The 21,081-nt window shown below is 37.0% G+C and overlaps 2 protein-coding genes and 1 pseudogene across 3 annotated transcripts in view; 2 read left to right on the top strand and 1 right to left on the bottom strand.

Annotated features, from left to right (window-relative positions):
• Positions 1-3,440, bottom strand: LOC106147350 (annotated as a pseudogene).
• LOC102028899 (zinc finger protein 136-like) overlaps positions 1-6,283 on the top strand; it is a 27,024-nt gene extending 20,741 nt beyond the window's left edge. Inside the window, exons 2-4 of the mRNA XM_013508413.1 lie at positions 3,409-3,652; positions 3,852-3,912; positions 5,214-6,283. Coding sequence (XP_013363867.1) covers positions 3,448-3,652; positions 3,852-3,912; positions 5,214-6,120 — 1,173 coding nt within the window. The 5' untranslated portion in view covers positions 3,409-3,447 and the 3' untranslated portion in view covers positions 6,121-6,283. The remainder of the gene's footprint in view (positions 1-3,408; positions 3,653-3,851; positions 3,913-5,213) is intronic.
• LOC106147348 (zinc finger protein 709-like) overlaps positions 1-21,081 on the top strand; it is a 78,186-nt gene that overhangs the window by 20,671 nt on the left and 36,434 nt on the right. The gene's annotated exons all lie outside the window — the stretch shown is intronic.

Here is a 21,081-nt window from a genome sequence, read left to right as displayed (position 1 = left end):
GTGAGAGCAAAGTAATTTACTGGAATATAAAGATAAGAGCTGATGAGCATGCCATTAATGGAGAAAGGGGATTATTTTCACAGGACCAGTAATTCCCCATCCCATTTCCATTTAATGTCAATCAAAACATAGTGTTAGCCATTTAGTAAACAAACAGAAAAAAAGAGCAATATGCTTGTACACATACACCAGATACTTTATTTACAATAAAGAAATGGGGAAGGGTTAAATGAAAGAATAGAGAAAGCTATACTATAGTAGTCAGGATGTGGTGGAACCAAATTGCAGTTTTCTAATTGAGAATGTATTCTTGGTCTGTAAGAACAGAGTTCTGGAGTAGGGTTGCTGCAGGTTCCGTTTTTAGTAGACACCTCTCTGTTGCTGGAACACTTCAATTGTATCTTCATCCTCCATTTCCAACTGCAAAGGTGTGTCTGTTTCATTGATTGGCTGTCTGTCAAATGGGAATCTGATCTGCCTCATGGACAAACCCTGTCATTCACAATAGGCTTTCATTAGCTTCCTAAGTGGTGTGTGCCTCTTAATCTTAAACTGCACCACAGAACCATCCTGCCCGGCCACCTTCAAATTAATATGATCGTTGTTCTCAGTCTTGGCTCCTTCCTTGGGCTTTTCGTCGGCCATAGTGAGCACCCGTCTTCTTAGCTGCCGCTTCACAAAAGAGGTACCAGGTACGCACGGAAGGAGCACACAAACAGCACCAGGAGCAGCAGAAGGAGGCAGCAGCGGTGGCCGTGGGAGAGGGCGCGCACACGTCTACGCTTCTTCCCCGCCCCTTCCATTTGCATAGGTTTCTATGTAAGCTACCCTTATGAATGTCAAAATAACATCCATTCCTGTCCAGGTGGGCACAGCATTGGGATCATAACCCAGATATGTAGGCAGTGATCAGCTCTGGTATCTGTGCTCTCTTTCTCTGACAGTCTAACCCGTCCTCCTGATGGGCAGTATAGATTGCTGGGTGTCTGTGGGTCTCTTGTTTGCAACTGTGCTGCTTTGCTTATTGCTGCCCAGTGTGTGAATGTTGTCTCATCTTTTCGTATATGAATGCAGACAGATATAAATTAATGTGTTTTCTTAATGTTGATTTAGTTCTTAAATATTTGCAATAAATTTTATTTTCAAAATTGTTGTTTTGACTTACCACTAAGAATGTAAGTAACCTGGAAATATTCAGAAAGTTTTTCACTGGGCCTCGGGCAGTGTTTGAGAGCATCGAGGTGATTGATACCCTACCTGATTCAACCCTCTCTTGCCCCAGGGATGACCACTCTCCCACTTGGAGACTTTTCCTAAGTTTACCATGTGTGAGTTTCTATGAAACATGTTCTTTTGGTTTCCTTCCTTGGGATTTTCAATAAATGATTATTATAGACTTGCAAAGAGAACTATTTTCAGAAGTTTTTTCTTCTCACTATTGTTCAAAAATGTTGATATGTAAATCTCGAGCCAGGTGCTTTCTCTTCCATTCTATTGGTCATGTGATGCAGGATTATTCAAGTTTACTTGAAAATAATCACATCTCTGTCCAGGAATAATAGCACAATGTATTCTCTGTGCATTGGAAAGAAGTTCCTGGTCTGTAAATTTTGGTAAACTGTAAAGGAAATGAATGTAGAGTGTAGCAATTGATTCTCCACTTTCCCATAAGTCTGTGTCCTTATTGTGTTCTCCCACACTTATACTTTCTTTAGTGATTTTCTAAAAACAGTTTGGTTTTTATTATTTATTCAGTGTTTTTGCATGAGTTAGATATGTGGTAATGATTTTTTTTTAGATTGTGTTCATTGATCTTTATTCCCTATGCAAAATTTTTATACTATGCACACACTAAATGTATGCCAGCCTGGTTTATATCTCATGTTTTTAATTTATAATTCTAATTCTGATGGTACTTGATTTTCTTCTGAGGAAAATTTTTTTCAAATATAAAAATTATTTCATTATGAATATTCAAGCATTCAAAGTTATCTTTCTCATTTCAATATGTAACATAAATATTGCAGGTAAAGTAGAAGGTTATACATTCTAGGTTCCCAAACACATAACCTATTTTTCACTAAACATAAAAGATTGTGATTCCTTCCAGACATACATAAAACCAACTCTATCAACAATCAATTTCCCACATACCTGTCCACCCACTGAATTCTATGTTCCATTATTGAGATGTGTTTGTCATTTTCTCTAATAATGGTACTGTCTTATGAAAAGTGGAATTTGAATGTGTTTTTGTGTATATAATGGAAGCTATCAACCATTTTGCTTAAAAGGTATTGAATGTCATTAGAATTTTATTGTACTGTGTAGCTATAATTTTTTAAAACACATCAAAGGTGTCTTATGAAGTTATTCTTTTTTCAAAGTTTTACTTTGTGGGGAGTTTGAGTCAGGCTCTCTCTTTCTATTTCACACAGCTATGTAACTGAGGCTGGCCTCAAACTTGAGGCCATTTCCTGCATCAGCCTCCCAAGTGCTGGGCTTGTAGGCATGTACCACACCTGGCTGAAATTTTCCTTTTGTGAAATTTTACTTATATACTCTGTGATATATTGGTTGTTGATGCGTATGATACATTTTATTCATCTTCCTCTCGCACCACCCTAGAATTTCTTATATCTGAGTGGAAGGTGATCATTTGGTGACTGAGCTATAAGATAAGTTTCAGTCTTTGCCTGGTTTCATTGACCATAGATTTGTTCCAATAAAACTTATTCTCTATTAATATTTTAGTTATTACTTATGTACCATATTTGATATTCAATTATGTTTTTTATGCAACCAAATTCAAATTTTAAAATTCTGCTTAAGAACAATAAAAGAAAGAAGGACTCAATGTCATAAGTAATGACATGGTATGGGATCATATGGTATCAAAATGATTCATTAGATATTCATTTGCCCCCGTGCTTTGTGGATGGTGGTCTTGTAAGGTCCCACTGTGTGCTCTGTTTTAGAGACATTGCACAGATACCCTTGACAAGACCTAGTGAAAGAACAAGTATTTCTGTTCTGCTACTGCATTAGTGATGAATTCCAATCCAGCATCAGAATTGCTGTCTGAAAAAAATGTGCATGTACATGGAATTGATGACCAGGTCATGGAATTAAGGTTTCAAGGATACATTCTCCATTCAGCTGTTTTATTTTGTTTTGTTTTATTGAGATAGCCTTTCACTATGTAGTTCATGTGGGTCTTGAACCTACTGTGGAGCTCACTCTTGTCTTGAACTCATGGCAATCCTCCTGCCTCAGCCTCCTGAGTGCTGGGATTACAGCTATGCACCACCACACTTGGCTCTCAATTCAACTTTTTATGAGAGGAATTAAGACATCCCAGGTGTGAGTCTCAACCTTCCTTTGAGAAATGTGTGTATGATCATTTAGGAGGCAGTGACCTTTGAGGATGTGGCTGTGAACTTCACCATGGAGGAGTGGGCTTTGCTGAATCCATCCCAAAAGAAGCTCTACCGAGATGTGATGGGGGAAACCTTTAGGAACATGGAGGCAGTGACCTTTGAGGATGTGGCTGTGAACTTCACCATGGAGGAGTGGGCTTTGCTGAATCCATCCCAAAAGAAGCTGTACAGAGATGTGATGGGGGAAATATTTAGGAACCTGGCTGCTATAGGTAAGGATGACAGCTCTTTCTCATTTGTAATATCAGAGAATATTGTCTGTTGCTCATCAGTGCTGTTTCATTACAAAGAATGTGAAAACAATTTGAAGAATTTCTCAGTCCTGGTTACACTATATCATGAATCTAATTGAAATCTATTAACTTTTCTGAATTAATATAATAAGTCCTTATATTTCTCTCTACAATTCAGGAAGAGCTGGGGATAACCAGGAAGTTGGAAAAGAATACAAAAATTACTGGAGATTTCTAAGGTAATTTGCACCCACAAGTAAAAAGAATATTTCTCAAGAGGCAGTGTGCAGGCACAAACATGACAACCAAGTCAGTGAGGCAAAATTCACTTTAATGTCAAAAATATTTTCCAAAGATGTGTACAACTTGAGTATGTATAATCTGACAATTGAATCATGAAAATGTATGAAGTTACATTTAGGTATTGCGTATAGACTATATGAAAAGAACAAAGTTCAGGTTTTCACAGGAGTGCACCTTTAGGACATCCATTTATGTATACATGTGAATATAACACATTCAGTATCTAAAAATTGCTAACCTTCAAGCAATATTCAAAATACAAATGCATGTTAGTGTTTCAATGCTTGTTTTCAAGCCATTCTCTAGGGAATTGAGTCCATTCTGCTTTAACATTGTTGGAAGGCTGATGCAATGCTAAGTACAGTCACTATGATAATCAGTACACATGTCTGTAAAAGTTGGTCCAGGCATATTTCTCCTGGATATATTCTCAAGAGAGTCAAAATCTTCATATGATACTGATGCATGCATACCCTTTTTTAAGGCAGGTCAGTTTATAGCCAGTAAGCCTTTGAATCAGGTCAGATATCTATCACTGCATGAATGGATAAGGAAAATTGTTGGTAGTATAATTGTGTATTCTGAAAACCCAGCACTTTGGGAAGCAGATTCTGCAGAATGGCAAGCTGAAGCGCAGCCTCACCACCTTCATCATGATTGACAGTCTCTCAAAACAAGAAATAAAAAAGCTGGAGATTTTGTGCTAAGACTTGAGTTTCATTCCAGGCCCTGAAAAGAAAAAGAAAATGTGCTATATAATCCACTAAAAAGATAAATAACATCATATATTTGTGGGTCTTTCACAATTTTGAGTGAAATAACTCAGCCACACAATGTTAAATGTCATGTAGTTTCTCTCATATGAGAAAAAAAAATAAATTAGAGAGTAAAGTACAGCAGAGGTAACAGAGAAGGGAGAGACTGACTTTTTGGAGATGAAACAGACAAACTGTTAGAAGTGGGAGAGCAATGCAGGAAAAGGCACCAAATGATCAATATGTGATACACATATGTACCAGTTGCTGAAAATGAAGCTAAATATTCTGTGTTTCAAAATAAACTAACTTTAACATTCCCAAATGATTACCACTCTTTTGGGAATGGCTGATTTGAAGATATTCTGCAAGGCATTTAGTTAATTCATTGTCACAGTTTCCTAATAGGCATAAAAATAGAACTTGTCCTGGTAGATCATTAATATGGATACCCATTATATTTTGACTTTTTTTCTTTACAGAAGTGAAGAGGTAGGGAAGTGCTATCAATATAAAGGTTGGAAACAACAAGAAGAAGTATGCCTTCATACTCCGGATGCTAATGTGGACCTGAAACAAACAGACACACACAGTGATGTTCAGATCCATGAAACAAATTGCAGTGGGGAGAAACCCTATGCATGTAAGCAGTGTGGGAAAGCTTTTACCACACGTGGATATTGTCAAATACATGAAAGCCTTCACACTGGAGAGAAACCCTATGTATGTAAGCAATGTGAGAAAGCTTTCAGCACACGTACATATTGTCAAATGCATGAAAGACTTCACACTGGGGAGAAACCCTATGTATGTAAGCAATGTGGGAAAGCTTTCAGCACAAAACGTCATTGTCAAACACATGAAAGAGTTCATACTGGAGAGAAACCCTACGTATGTAAAGTATGTGGGAAAGCTTTCAGCAGAAACACTCATTGTCGAAGACATGAAAGAACTCACACTGGGGAGAAACCCTATGTATGTAAACAGTGTGGGAAGGCTTTTACCACACATGCATATTGTAAAATACATGAAAGACTTCACACTGGGAAGAAACCCTATGTATGTAAGCAATGTGAGAAAGCTTTCAACAGGTATAGTGATTGTAAAATACATGAAAGAATTCACACAGGGGAGAAACCCTATGTATGTAAGCAATGTGAGAAAGCTTTTACCACACGCAGATCTTGTCAAATACATGAAAGAATTCACACTGGGGAGAAACCCTATGTATGTAAACAATGTGGGAAAGCATTTAGCACAAACAGTCATTGGCGAACACATGAAAGAACTCACACTAGAGAGAAACACTATGCATGTAAGAAATGTGGGAAAGCTTTCAGCAGACACAGTGAATATAAGACACATGAAAGAACTCACACTGGAGATTAATCCAATGTATGTAAGCAATGTGCAAATACTTTCAGCACACATGATGGTTGTCACATATATGAAAGAACTTACTGGGCAGAAATCCTATGTATATGAGCAATTGGGAAAGACACTAGTCCACATACACTGTTAAATATATGAAAGACACATGACTGGGGAGAAACTTTAAAGATTCTTTTTTTTTTTTTTTGGTTTTTTTCTCCGGTACCGGGAACCGAACTCACGACCTCGCGCTTGCCAGGCAGGCGCTTTTGCCGCTGAGCTAAATCCCCAGCCCCTGGGGAGAAACTTTAAATATTTAAGCCTATTTTGAAAATCCTGTGAAAATTTTTCATATAGTGGAGGCCTGAAGAAATAATTAATACAAAAAGTTTGCTGTCAGTATTTCTTCACAAAGGGGCTGAGAATTTAGCTCAGCAGCACAGCACCTGCCTGGCAAGTGCGAAGTTGTGAGTTCGATTCCTGGTACCAGAAAAAAACTAAAAGAAAAAATTTCTGCACAAAGTTTGTAGAAAATACAAATGCCACGTAGAGCTCTCCTAAAGTACATACGTTGTGTCATGTTCAGTAAATCACTTATATGCATCTAGGTTATGTATCTGTAGGGTTTAATATAAAAATATTGAGTTGACCTAATTTTGTATTTATGAGTGTCTCTGTCTTAATCCATAGTGTCTTTTAATTAAACATGATGAATTGAAAAATGTATTTTATACTTTCAGGTATGGTTAGGGTCTATGTACTTAATGTTTCGTTTTTAAAATTGAGAGGTATAGGCCACTAAAAAAAACTTAAATTTATATTGTTTTTCTGTTAATTGTTGGGATTTTGCCAGTTTTAAAAAAAATTTTGGTGCATATCCTCTATCTGTGTTTCAAATGATGTTTCTGAATCTGATGCTACATTTTATATTGATAAATAAATATATATATATATATCTTTATATCTTTCAGAGGCTTGTGAGCATGTGTTTGTGACATAGTTCAGTTTTTCACACAATTTATAGATTAACAATGTTATGTTTTTCATAATGTAACAAGATACCTGCTTAAATCCTAACATCATTGTATAGTCTGTCATGTACATATGCATAATGCTGCATGTTTTTCTTTCTTAATGGAGCCAATATTATCATTTACATAAATATTTATATTTTCTTGCCATCAAAAATTTACTTTTCATGTTTATATTGCAATGGCTTTTAATTTGGTGTTAATTTTTCTACCACGTGTACCCAAAATAAACCATATTGCTGTGAGTTTCTGATTGCCATAGACCATTAGGATCATTACTTGTCTCCAAAAGCATATCATAAATTATAGTACTATCTCCAGAAAGTATAAATTGTGATATGACTTATAAGTAACAACACTTTGAAAGGAATTTTTGTCAGCTGTATAGTTGTTTTGGGGAGAATGGTTGCCATTGTATGTACAAGGCAAATGCCTTTATTCTATTCCCTGATGCTATGATGCCATTCTACCTTTCATAATCATTATTGTTGCTACCTAATACCCTGAACTAATCACAGGAAGGAAAATGTGCTGCATGTGAGGTATCAGTCAGTTTGGTAAAAAAATGAATTTCTTATGGTATAATTCAGATTGTGTTTTGTTTTACCAGTTTTTGAGATAAAGTTATATAATGCCATTTCTCATTGTTCATAAGGACCAGTGTCTCTTGTTTGGGGTATGTGCCAGTTGCCTTCAAACATGTACATTGGGCTAAGGTATGTGCGTGAGTCTCACTTGGTCTCCTTTGACCTGTACTTTTACTCTCTTTTTAACATTGATATAATTTATACAGTGTTCTTCAATATAAAAGCTACTCAATTTCTGATTGGGTTATGTTGTTACAAACCTTTGGTACCATTGTCTTGGTTACTTTTCTCTTGCTGCTGGGACAAAATACCCAACACCCAAAACTCTAGAAGGAAAGGTTTGTCTATCTTACAGTTTGTGGAGGTTTAAGTCCATAATCAGCTGACTAGAAGGCAGGGTGGCATGGCAGAGCAGCAATAGTTCATGGCAGTGGAAATCAGCAAAAGCAACAAGAGTGAAAAGGGGGCATCAAACAAGCCTCTTTTCCTCCCTTATATTGTAAGCAGGCTACCCACTCTGGGTCGGGTGTGGCACTCACATCATCTCCCTCCCTCCTCTTGCACAGGCTCAAGATGTTTATAAATTAAAGACTCTGACCCTTGCTGAATCACTTAGTCAAGCTTTTCAACCTCTTAATTTCACACAATGTTCAACCATTACACTCCATCCCTTGTCAACTTGAGAACCTCTCTTGTCAACTTGCAATCATAAACATTTCTTTACATCAGTTTCCAGATACAAAGACTTGTTTATTCTTATCATTTCACAAGTTGAACATTTTAACACAGGTTTAACAATCCATAAGAACCAGTATTATGTCTGTCAATTTTATATTATATTAGAACCATAACATTTTGCCCTTGTTCCCCAGGCTCATGCATATTCCTTTATGCAAAACATATTTAGTCCATCTGCAAGAGTAGCCAGTGTCTTAATAGTTTCAGCAGTATTGAGAAGTCCAAGTCCCAAGTCTCCTCTGAGATTTAAGGCAAACTCTTAGCTGCAAGCCCCCTGTACAAATGAAAAGTTAAACACTTGCAACAATCAATGGCACAAAATAAACTTCATTCCAAAAATTATAAACAGATACAAAGGAGTGGGAACAAAGCAAGTCCAAAATCCAGCAAGCAAACATTACATCCTGTAGTTCATGTCCAGTATCTGAAGCTATCTGTGGCAAGATGGGAACTCCAAGAGGCTTGGGTGGCTCCACCTCTATGTTATTTTGGGTGGTTGTAGGTCTCATGGTTTCTCCCTTTGACTGGCTTTGCTCCCTCCTTGCAGGTTTCCTCAGGTGATTCACATTCCTGGCTTCAAACTTCTAGGGTGTCCACTGAATCTTTGGCTTCACACAGCTTCATACACTGCCCTTTCAGGGACACACTACCAGGCTTCCCAAGCCTTCTAAAATCAGGATGGAATCCTTCTTAACCCCAAAATCTTGCACTCTGCATGTGCCTACAACTGGTGCCACATGGATTTTGCCATGGTCTGCTGCCAGCTGGAGCAGTAACCAGGCTTTCTTTTCTTGGCTGTAGTGGTCAAGTGCCCGGATTGCTGGGCGCTCTGCATCCAATTCAGAGAATCAAATTTTCTGTGCTACTTGCCATTCTGGGACATGGTGCTTTGCAGCTTTCTGCTCAAAGCAAATTCTTTTACTTTTGCAGCTTTGAGACTGCAAAGGTTGGAGACTTGCTGCTTCATGTGATACCTTTAGGCCATCTTTTATATTCTCCTGTTCCTTCTCCACAATCAGTTTCTCCTCAGCTGTATCTTTGTAGTCATAGCTTTACTGGAGCCTTTTTTCTGACCAAACTTACATTTTAAATCATTCTGCTGGGCTCTCTACTGTTGATTTGCAACATAAGTCTTGCTAACCCCCCCCCAACAATTTCCATGCCACTACCTCAACATTCAACTGCCTTGAAATTTCTTCTGCCAGATTAATTAGTTTGTTGCCCTTTATCTCAGTCTTAGGCAAAATCTCTGGACCTGAGCAAAGTGCTGACAAACTTTCTGCCAGGCCATAACACATATCATGTGTAGTCCAGCAGGCAATGCTCTCCTTCCCAGTAAAAACCTCCCAAGCCTGGTCTTTATTGGCAGAATTTCTATCAGCCTTCTAGTCTTCTGAGCTCTACCAGGATCTCATACAGAACAGTCTAAGGCATTCCATCACAGCTCTTTCTGATGCCATCTCAAAACCTTTCCGAATTCTTCCTATAAGCCATTCCCAAAGGCTCTTGAACCACATGATCAGGTATAGGTACAGCAATGACCCCACTCTTATTACCAAATTCTGTCTTGGTTACTTTTCTCTGATTGCTGGGACAAATAATGGACCCCAAATTTAAGCAAGGAAAGTTGTTTTTTTTATTTTTTAATCTCACTGTGGAGGTTTCAGTACATAATCAGCTGGCTCTGAGTCAGGGTGGCATGGCAGAAGGGTGATGGCTCATGACTATGAAAGACAGCAAAAGTAAGAAGAGTAAACACGGAGGGGAGGCAAGCCTCTTCTTTATATTATAAGCAGGCTACCCATCCTGAGGTGAGTGTAGCACTCACATCATTTCCCTGTCCTTTTGCACAGGCTCAGGATGTCTACAAATTGAGGACCCTGGCCCCTGTTGAGTCAATTAAGATTCTAAATTTCTCAGTTTGACACAATGTATCAACCTTGCAATCATGAAAACAAAAGTGGCCTGTGGATAAGAATTTCTTTTTGTACTTTCCTTAGAAAAGATTGTAAAAATTTCCTTGTATAATCAGAGGATGAATACTCCTATAATGGGTGCCTAAGGACTTAAATCAGGGGAACTACTGACTGGTCAAATGAAGTTAGAAACTTAAGAATAAGAAGAACCAATAAAGCAAGCACAGTCTGAGGGAAAGACTTTGAAGCCCCATAAAAGAGCCTAATAAAGGTCTGTGTTCCAAGGCTAAACATGGAGTATGATGTTCTTGGATGATGACAGCATCAAATATCACACCTGTTTAAGGCAATTCAGGTATACAAAGCTTCTGTTTTCCACTTTTTGTGGTTCACCAATGCCAAGTCCTCTTGCATGAGACCACTTTTTCCTCATGACAGTTATTTTCTACTCAGATCAATGACCCAAATATCAATTGTTTCCTCTAGAAAGAGACACAGACATGCAGGTTTTATGGCATGTCTTCAAGTCATACTGTTAACGAGATTAACAGCACAAAAGCAACAAAATCTTAACGAAATTTGTATTAGTTCATATCTGTAGTATATCTTTACATTGGTTGTCAGAAAGTTGTACATGTATATGACACATAAATGAACTTTTCATTTTTACCATTCCACTCTTTTTCTGTCCCTTCATTTCTTCATTCTGTTTCCATTTGTAAAAAAATCTCTCATTTTCCAATTACTGCTCTTTTATTTTTTTCTCCTAAAAGTAAAATTAAACACAACACCTCCAATATTAAATTCGATCATCTATACATAGCAGGTTCCTGAGTATATAAGTGTATAAGGATTTCAGCATCCTTCCCATGCTTCTAAAGAAAATCCACAGAATATGATTCCCATGAAGAGAATCCCAAATGATGAGTGTAAGGCCTCATTGTGACCCTGGAAATGGAAAGCAAAAGTGTCCAGCACAAGTATGTGATAATCACAATCATATGAGTTCAGTACATGAAGACAAGCATCAGATTCACCTACCAAAAACTTAGATGCAGGGTTGCCTGTGTTTTGAGGCACAGACTCTACTCCTGTATATCTAGTAGGTGTGTCCATGGTTTGGCAGCAGCCAAGGTAATCATAGTCCCTCTTACTGTACACGTTAATTCTGTCAGCTTAGTAGGATCCAGTATTAAAAATTACAAACCTGAAAATGACAGGGCTCAAATCATGTGCTATTTTCAGCATGATTAAATCTCATGCCACTAGGATCCATCGTGTATCTCAACTGGTCTCATATAACTGTTATGTGATGTCACACCATGACCAGAAGGATGCGTACAATAATGGGCAACATTCGTAGAAAGACTACACATTCCCATGGCATCAGTTACACTATGATTTTAATAACCATTGCAGAATTAAGTAATATAAATCTCTACCTGTGCATAATTTATCAATTAAATTTTTTCATAGGTATGTATGTGTATAAAATGCTATATGTATGTATATATGTGTTTTATTACTACCTACTCTTAAAAGTACATTTGGCACATGGAATCCTACACTCATCAGATAAGGACGAATTGCTCTTTTAATAGAGAGGTACATGTGTCCTGCATGTCTTGCTTGACACAGCAGAAGAAAAGAGAGAATTTGTCTGAAGGAGACTCATGACTGACTAGCTTGCCAAGTGACAAAAAGCATGTACATTGCCCAAGAGCAAGCACTCTTCCACTGTCATGTCTAAATCACAGGTTCTTGAAAACTTTCTATCTTTGCCTCATGACAACATCTTGATTTCACATGTGATGTGATTGAATCTGAGAAGGAATAACCCTGTATCAGGTGTAAATTTTTGAAAGGAATATGCATTTTTAGGAAGTTCAGTATTTACTATGGGAAGGACTGGGTGGGTGAGTGGTAATGGATGTGAGCTGGTGAGACAGTTTCAAATAGCAAAGAGCATACATACATCACCAGGCAAACAGCACCAGGAGACAAGGATCATCTGGAAGACAGTTCATCTTGGATGAACTACTGAGGCTCAGGGAACGCTTGCCTGGTGCATGTACTTTCAATGGAGGTTTTCATCTCTTGGATTTCTGTGTGGATCTGTTTCACTTATTCCATTTCTTTCCTGTGTTGGACATTTTTTGTTTCCATCATTTTTTTAAACTCATCTATTATTTTATCTTTGTCTTCTCCAATATCTTTGATTTTAAGCATCATTTCTTTCTGTACCTGAGAGATTATTTTCTCTATAACCTTTTCCACTTGTTTTTTTCTCTTCTGTTGTTATCATTTCAGAAATTTCTAGTGTTTGACTTCCAGTTTCATTTATCTCATTGTGTTCCAGACTTGGGGTTTCATTTTACTTCCGCTCCTTGTCATTTTCTATTTTCTCTTTTTTATTTTATTTATTTTCTAGGTTGATGCTTGCTTATTATGATAGCTTTATCACTAGCATTGAGCCCTCTCTAGGAAATGTCTGTTCTTCATAGATGTCCTCTAGATGTAGGTGGTTCTATATAGCTATTCTATGAACCTACCTTCTCAATTTGTAAAGGATTTAAGGTTACTATTTGGCTCAGCACCCAATCCTTTGGAACAGGGCTGTAATGGTGATTATGATCCCATACAATCACAGCATTACCATATAGGGGAGAAAAAGTGATTATAACATGTATGACCTCCTGGCCAAAGTAGTACAGTTAGTAATGGCAATATTTTCAAGTACAGCTTAACTACTGACAAAGTATGATAACCATTGACCTGCTACCTCCAACCATAGGAGCAAACTCTAAAGTTATATAACAAAATCAAACATACCATGGACTTGTATTCAGTGATTTTCACCTTAGTGAGGTGGTTTTACCCTTTTCTAGGGCTCAAGGGGTTTAAGATGAGTAGGGGATATGCCACAGTGATGAGTGAGGTTAAATATAATAGAGTCAAGGCTGGAAATCAAAGGCTGATCACCGGAGTTTTGGGAAACTGGAGGACTCAGGAGGGAAAAAATAAAATAGAGTGTGAAGGAGTAATCAGAAAAAGAAGAGACAGTGTTTATTCACTTGAAAGTTTAAATTCAAAAAGTAGTTATGGAAAGAGAGAAAGAGGATCAATAGAAGAAAATGAAAAAGGTAGGTAAGAAACCTAAACAGTGAAAAGCAGAAGGAAGAAAGAGAAGGAGAACTGAAAAGAAAGGAAGAAAATAGAAAAGGAAACAAAAAGGTAGACCTGAGAAAGAAAGGAGAGAAAAAAATCCAAAAACAAAAATAACCACATATTACAAGACAAAACAAGAGGACTTCCAACCGGATAGGAAAGGGATAGCTAGTCAGACAAACACGGGAGAATAAAAATAGTGAAATACCTCTGGTGTTTACAGTTCTGTGATAGTGTCCATGTCAGATCTCAGAAATGTGCTGTGTACTCCAAACAAGTTTGCCATGGGAATTGTGCTGGGTATGGAGCTGATCTTGGCCTCTGGATATGGGGGCTGGGACTGGTCTTCTGTTGGTGTTTTCCAGAGCCCCATTGCTGGCTTCTCACTGTTACTTCAGACACTTCCACATTGCTGGTTTTGCAGATTACTACACCTGCCCATGACTGACTATCCTAAATCTCAGGGTTCCAGCCCATCTGCCCACTAAAGGCATGTGTGTGCACACATACCCGGAGCCTGGGATTCCTGAGTCTAACAAATACATTTTAACATTATCAAAATTAACATGACTATAGCTCCAAGATATGTCCACAATATTTTCTTTTTTCTTGCATTTTTAAGACAGTAATTAATGTACAGTGGTTATATTTCTAAAAATTTTTAAAATTGTGTATATCAGTCATTGGTAAGGTAAAATAATTGGTTTGAGTGTGTAATTTGGTGTTAACTAGGCATTGCCATGGCATTAGGTCATCTTATCTATAAAAGAAAGTTGTTAAAAAATTATTCAGAAAAATTTCTGCATTATTGGCCACTTGAAAAATTTTTCTTCAGACACTGCATATTTTTTGCCAACTTCTAGAAGGTTTTTTAGCAGAGGCTTCTATTATATTACTTAAAGATGCCTGTAGACCTGTAGGACGCTGTCTATATTTTGCTGATTTCTTCTGTTTTGAAATTTATGTAAAGATTTATTTTTATCTTAGGATTAAACTAACTGCATTGACACCAGTAGAGTGAAGCAGCAGTCCATTACATTAACTTCCATTGGATACTCATGGCATTGATTATGCGAATTAATGAGGAGACAAAATCGGTGCACAGTTATACAAGAATGACTACATCCTTTAGTTTGAAAGAAGAAATGAAAATATAGTCTTTTTGCCATCTGTCTGCTACCAGGACTGGTGATAAACCATTCACAAAAGTATTTCTAGCCATTGACTTAGTGTATTGTAGATGTCTTAACCAAAATTGCAGATGACTTCATATTGTGAAATAATTATGTGTCACAGTTGAGAAGACTAGGAATTCCACGATTAGTACATTTGCAACTTACATGTGTACTGAGATTTTTTCTAAGATGGTGACTTCCAGTTGAGTTCTTATATGACAGAAGGGCTCCACAAACTGTTTTTGTTCAACTTTATAAGTGAATATATATTATTATTGAGATTTCTGACTGAGTGATCTCAATAGTTTGCAAAGGTCTTTTCTGACCTACTTATACCATCACATTGAAAAGTAGTTCCAGTATGTAAATTTTGGGGAAACTCAGACATTTGTACTACAGGAAACGTATTAGATTATACTATGTGTTGAGCAGTTTTATGGCTGCCATATGGCTTGTTTTTTTTTCCCATAGTTACAAGTATGTTGATATATACAGCTAATTTCTCTTAGTTCATTCAAAAGAAAGGTTTGTGCTAATATTGTTTGGAAAAGATATCTTGTCTATATCTTGTACTCTGAATAATTAGTATGAAGACAACAACATATAAGGTATTAATTATTTTAACTCTCATATTAACGCTTCTTGAGACTCTGTTTTATGTATTTCTTATTTTTTTCTCTTGAAAATAAAAAAAATACATAAAAAACAAATTTAGGTGTTTTTGGAAGATACAAACTTAAGCAAAGTGTTTCATTAAGATTTTAGAAATTTAATGCAGATGTCATCAACTAAAACTGTCCAAATTTTTCATGAACAAAAGACAAGATGGACGGCTTTTAAATTGGAGACTTGGCAAAGGAAATATTAAAAGTTAAATGACATAGTAAGCAATATTTCCATGCTCATAAGTTGATTTTTGATGCTATTAGTACCTACATTCCTTAAGGAGGTACAGCCCCCAAACCATTGACAATAAAATGGCATATAGGATAAAGAAAGAATATTTATGAGACAACGCAAATGGTCATCAGAGGAAATGAACAGAATCTGCACAATGTGATGGCAAGTTTCAACCTCGCATAGCCCAGTGTAATATATTTTCAAGTGCACTTTATTTACAAAAGTGGACATGGGTTTCATAATAGCCATAACTCTTCATTTTATCTTATACCCAACAGCTATCAAATCCATTCCATTAGAGACTTTTACATAATTAAAATAACACCTATACCAACACTTTGCACTTTGGTGTAGTTCTGTCTTCATTGATCTCCTCCTCTGTCAAAAATCAAACTAACCCATGAGAATATATTGGACATTTTCACATCTGTGGCCCTTCTATTATAGACAACTAAGTTAGGTATAAATATATTAGGCACTCAGACTGAGGTTGGGCCCTTGAGAGAGTCAGTGGAGAAGGTGAGAACTCATCAAAACTGTGGCTGGAGGAGCATCTGAAGATTAAAATCATAATGACTAGATTTACATACTTCCCTAAGAGATAAACAGAAGCTGGAGGTTATTGGTATCACTGTTTTGAGATTTCCCATTGTCTCATTAGGGATGGCTCACCATATCGCTAAGGCTAAGGCTAAAAGGCTAAAAGGCTAAAAGGCTAAAAGGCTAAGGCTAAGGCTAAAGCTAAGAGCACTAGGACTAAGACTAAATCTATTAAGACTAAGACTAAAGATAAGATTAAGACTATAGATTTTCTTTTTTTCTTTTTGGTTTCTTTCTGGTCCCAGGAATTGAACTCATGACCTTGCACTTGCCAGGCAGACACTATACCACTGAGCTAAATCCCCAGCCCCTAGACTATAGATTTTTTAACAAAGGTTAATCATGTTACCCATATGCCCTTGCTACCTTTGGATCAATATTACCTAAGTGAGTAGACTTGCAATATTATTGGTTAATCATAAGTTTGTCCCATGTTGTACCTAATTCGTGATTTTGCTCTCTAAAACTTCCTTGGAGAGGTGGGCTTGTTGACAACCCATTAAGAGCCCTCTTGTCCCTCAGCAGGTATTCTTATTCCCTATTCCTATTCCCTATTTCTGTAGTGAACATCGTTGGTCTCTTGTTGTACCCTGGAGAGAAATGGTGGTGGGTATGAGAAAAATAAAGACAAGAGACAAGAGCTGAGATCAGGTGCAGTTACCTCTTGCCTGATGAGCAAGAGGACTGACTTCAGCAGTAGGGGCGTTTATTTTATACACTTGCAAAGTCAGTATCATGGGGGTGGGTGGGTAATGTTGCCTAGCGACTAATGACTGTAATTGTCTGGCGGGATGCCTTTTTCAGTACTAAGGTAGCTTGACTGCTTGACCAATAACCAGCTCCAGTGGCTCCCAACATATCTCCCTTTTCTGTTTAGTTGCAGAAGTGATGGGGGTTCAGTTGAAGCTGGAAAAGCTGTGCTTGAAGAATATGGTCCCAAGTCCATAACAGTGGTCAGTTAGCAGTCTAGCTGGCAATTGTCAGAGGTTGCTGATGACTTGAACCTTTTACAACTAACCTATTACTGTGGCATTTTTTCTTTACATCTTGTGGTTACACTTTTCTGCTGGACGTTTAAGACCAAGTTAAAGTGAGACCTGTATAAATAAAAATTTAACCTTTTGCTACCTATTAAGGTCAGTTAAGTCTCCTTAGGAATCATCTTGGAACCACGTACAGCATCTCTTGACCTTCTGTCAGTGTCAACCATCTGGATGAGTCATGGCCATTGCTTGACCAAGATGCTTTCTGTGAAAGCTTGAGAGATTTTTTTTTTCTCTCCTTAGGCACACTATATATCATAGAATCACTTTTCTCTGTGGTCCCATAATCTCCTTGATCAGAAAATCAGGGACTCAACCGAGTTATAGGATGTCACAGCACAGGTTCTCTTATGTCCTGAGTCTTCACTGACCGGGCAAGACAAAATATGGCTGTCCTCATGGCCAGAATATTGGCTGTCCTCTTAGCCCAATTTATCTCTCTAATTTTTGGTCTCCAAACCTCAGTTGTTAAACATCCAGCAGAGAAGATTTTTTTTGTTTTTGTTTTTGTTTTTTCTGGTACCAGGAATCGAACTCATGACCTTGCTCTTGCCAGGCAGGTGCTGTGCTGCTGAGCTAAATCTCCAGGCCCCCAGCAGAGAAGATTCATGACATAACATTGTAATGGAGGCAATAAGCTTAATATTACAATCTGATCTAAATAACAAATACTTTACAACATACAAATGGAACCATTATTTTTTAACAACCATGGATATCCTAATATTTAAATCCTCCTAGAATGTTAACAGGCAATAGTTACATATTTTTACACAGAAATTTAGAAATCAAAACCATGCATAACATTGCTGCATAACAATCATGATAACATTTTGTAGCACACTTAAATTTTCATTTTGACATGAGGTTACCCTTTTAACCAATCACCTCTTATCTAATACGTAAGAAGCTTTTATCTAATTTGTTGGCCTTTTACGGGATATGCATCACAAGTTTTTGTTAAAGGTAGAGGTCTAAATCTGAAAGACAATTTTATCTCAATATACAATCTTTGTTTTACATTTTGGAAGACCTGTAGATCTAGAATCATGAATACATTTAATACACCATGAGATAAACACTAATGAATTACCATACACATGTGAAAACCTTTGTTAAAATTTAGTTTTGTACCAAGAGCATTTTTTATGAGAAAACCTTACTGTAATTTTTACTGAAAAACTTTCTTTTGATCAAATGACCCAATTATTGGGGTGTTTCCCAAGAGACTGGAGATCACTGGGGGCTCCTTATTAATGAATAAAGATTGGCCACTCCTCTATTCACCAGTTGGAGTCCTACCCAATAATTTGTCCTCATCCTAAGGACTGTGGTTAAAATATCTTAATTTTGAGATCACTTAAATAGCTAGTAACTCAGGTGAAAGCATGCTTTTAAATGTATAACCCAATTGTATTATGAACAAATGATAAAAATTGTTGAGCTCAAAATAAATGGGAACAGCTGTTCCCTGAATGACAAACATGTAAACAAGTACACAGAACAAACAAACATCTTTACAAAATCAGAGTGCACTCAAATATGTTTTTGACCAAATTAAATTACAGTAACTTTATTACAATTTTAGAAATTTATAATTTAAATAGTCAGATTTTGTTGTCAATTAGCAGAGATCTCTTATCAGAAAAATTTGGATAAAACACGATCCTTAGTCTATAATGAATATATATATATATTCTTTGTATTTTATTGTGTCTTAAGAATACTGGTAATTTTCAGCTCACTTATCTCTATATACTCTGTCATTTATTTAAATCTTTTTTTGGGGGGGTGGTTTCTGGTACCAGGAATAGAACTCACTACCTCGCGCTTGCTAGGCAGGTGCTACACAGCTGAGCTAAATCCCCAGCCCCTATTTAAATCTTTAATTCCTATTTTGATTACTATTTCCTGGGCCTTCTAGGTCAATTTCTTTGGTTGGTTCCATGTCAGGTTTAGCTTCATCTTGTCTGTGGTCTGTACAGCAGTCTCTGAGGTGTCACTGTCACAGGATTGTACATTAGCTCCCCCAAAGGTAGAACCAACTTCTCCAGATCTGAGTTCATGATATAGTTGGACAGCACACCCTGGTACCCAAATAGGTTGCTCATCGTTCTCTGGAAAAACACAAGCCTATCCTCTACCCCAGGTAAATAGTGGACTGGGTCCCTTCCATTGTCCAGTATCTGCAAAGGTCTCTTCTTAACCTTTTTTCTTTTACCTGATGGAATTGTCTTTCTGCTGCTGTACTTCCATCTTTTGTAAAATTTTAAAAATTTAATTAGTAGATGTCAACAAGTGAAGTGGGAGGGATTTATTCCCCCTTTTATTTTTGTAATTTTAATTTTGATCATAAAGTGAGAAACCTGTATCCAATATTTTGGAAGAGGAAGTCATCATATAACCTCATTTAATCTAAGATGACCCATCTGTGAAAACAGAAGCAATTTGAAATAACTTGTCTGAAGAATAATGACAATTAATAACACCAGAGAAATTAGTCTAAAATCTGGATGGGGCCAATTAATATTACCAAATAGTCTGAAAAACATTTTAGATTGATCCAAACAGTTTGGGCAAGTTGTCTGTAGGAATAGATGACCCAAATATGAAAAAGTTATAGCTTGTACTCTTTGGAGGCCAACATTAGGCCTGCTATTATTTAAATGAGATGTCAAAATCAAGCGACTGTTTAAACTGCATTGCTTTTAGATTGTATTTTAAAATTTTATATCTATTTGTAAAATACTAAAGCTCTTTTTTTTTTTTAACATCAACCCAACTCTGGACTGCAAAGGAGATCAACACCACCAGGAATCATGAGAGCACCAAAGACTTGTAAATCAATAGCAAATCCTTTATATGATGTCAAGAAAACTGTAATTAAAACAAGACAGTTTTATTAGCTATGTAATCTAAAATGAAGAATTTTTTATTATAACTCTAAAAGACCAAATCAATCACTGAAATATATATTTTTTGAGACAAGGGACAAAGTTTTATTTATGGAAATTATGTGGGTTTTTTTAAATAATCTTTTTAAAATATCCCCCTTATTGTAAACCTTAGAAAATATGATTTGTTTTAAACTAAAGGCAAACTTTTTATCTTGAGGATGGAAACAGCGTTTTAAGTTTATCACTTTAAGGAGAAAATGTAAAAGCCTTTTATCTTTTCAAATTCGCTTTATTTTCTGTGAGGCGTTATTCCTTGTGAAACTATTCCTGAGAGAATGGCCTTTTTCCTCCCTCCAGCAATTCAGCACCTCCGCTAAGTCAGGAAATACCAATCACACCCCATGGACTTGCAGCTGCCACACCCGGAGGCCATCTATGCTTGTGTCTAGGAGCCCCTAAAAATGTTTTTCCTTTAAGTAATCAGTTTTATCTTTGAACACAATAGGTGTCAGAAGACCCAAAGCACTTGGATCCCCTTTAAAAGAATCAGTGTAATGTCTAGGAGTAGGCACGCAAAGACTGTTGGGATGTACTTGAAAAAGGTCATTTAACTTAGTTTGGCTAGCTAAATTAATCACCTCTAAAAATTTCAAGACATAAAATGTGCATCTATGTATAAGATGGACTCTAATTGCCGGGTCAGGTTGATGCAGGAGGGAATCTTCTCCCACTTAGCTATTCGCTAGAGCCGTTCTATTAGAATAAACCACTGACACCTGGACACACCTTGGCAGGTGTCAAAACTAAGCAGCAGCTTATTGCTTTATTGTCTGGCGCAGCACCTGGGGCACGAAGTCCTGGAAGTCCTGCGGGAAGCCATAGAGCTCAGGGACCAGGCCCTTTAAGCCCTGAAGCGGGTGAGGG

The sequence above is a fragment of the Chinchilla lanigera genome, unplaced genomic scaffold, assembly GCF_000276665.1.
Source record: "Chinchilla lanigera isolate Chin_1 unplaced genomic scaffold, ChiLan1.0 scaffold00145, whole genome shotgun sequence".
NCBI lineage: Eukaryota > Metazoa > Chordata > Mammalia > Rodentia > Chinchillidae > Chinchilla > Chinchilla lanigera.
Note: the sequence above shows the minus strand (reverse complement) of the source record. Positions and strands in the feature narration are given on the sequence as shown.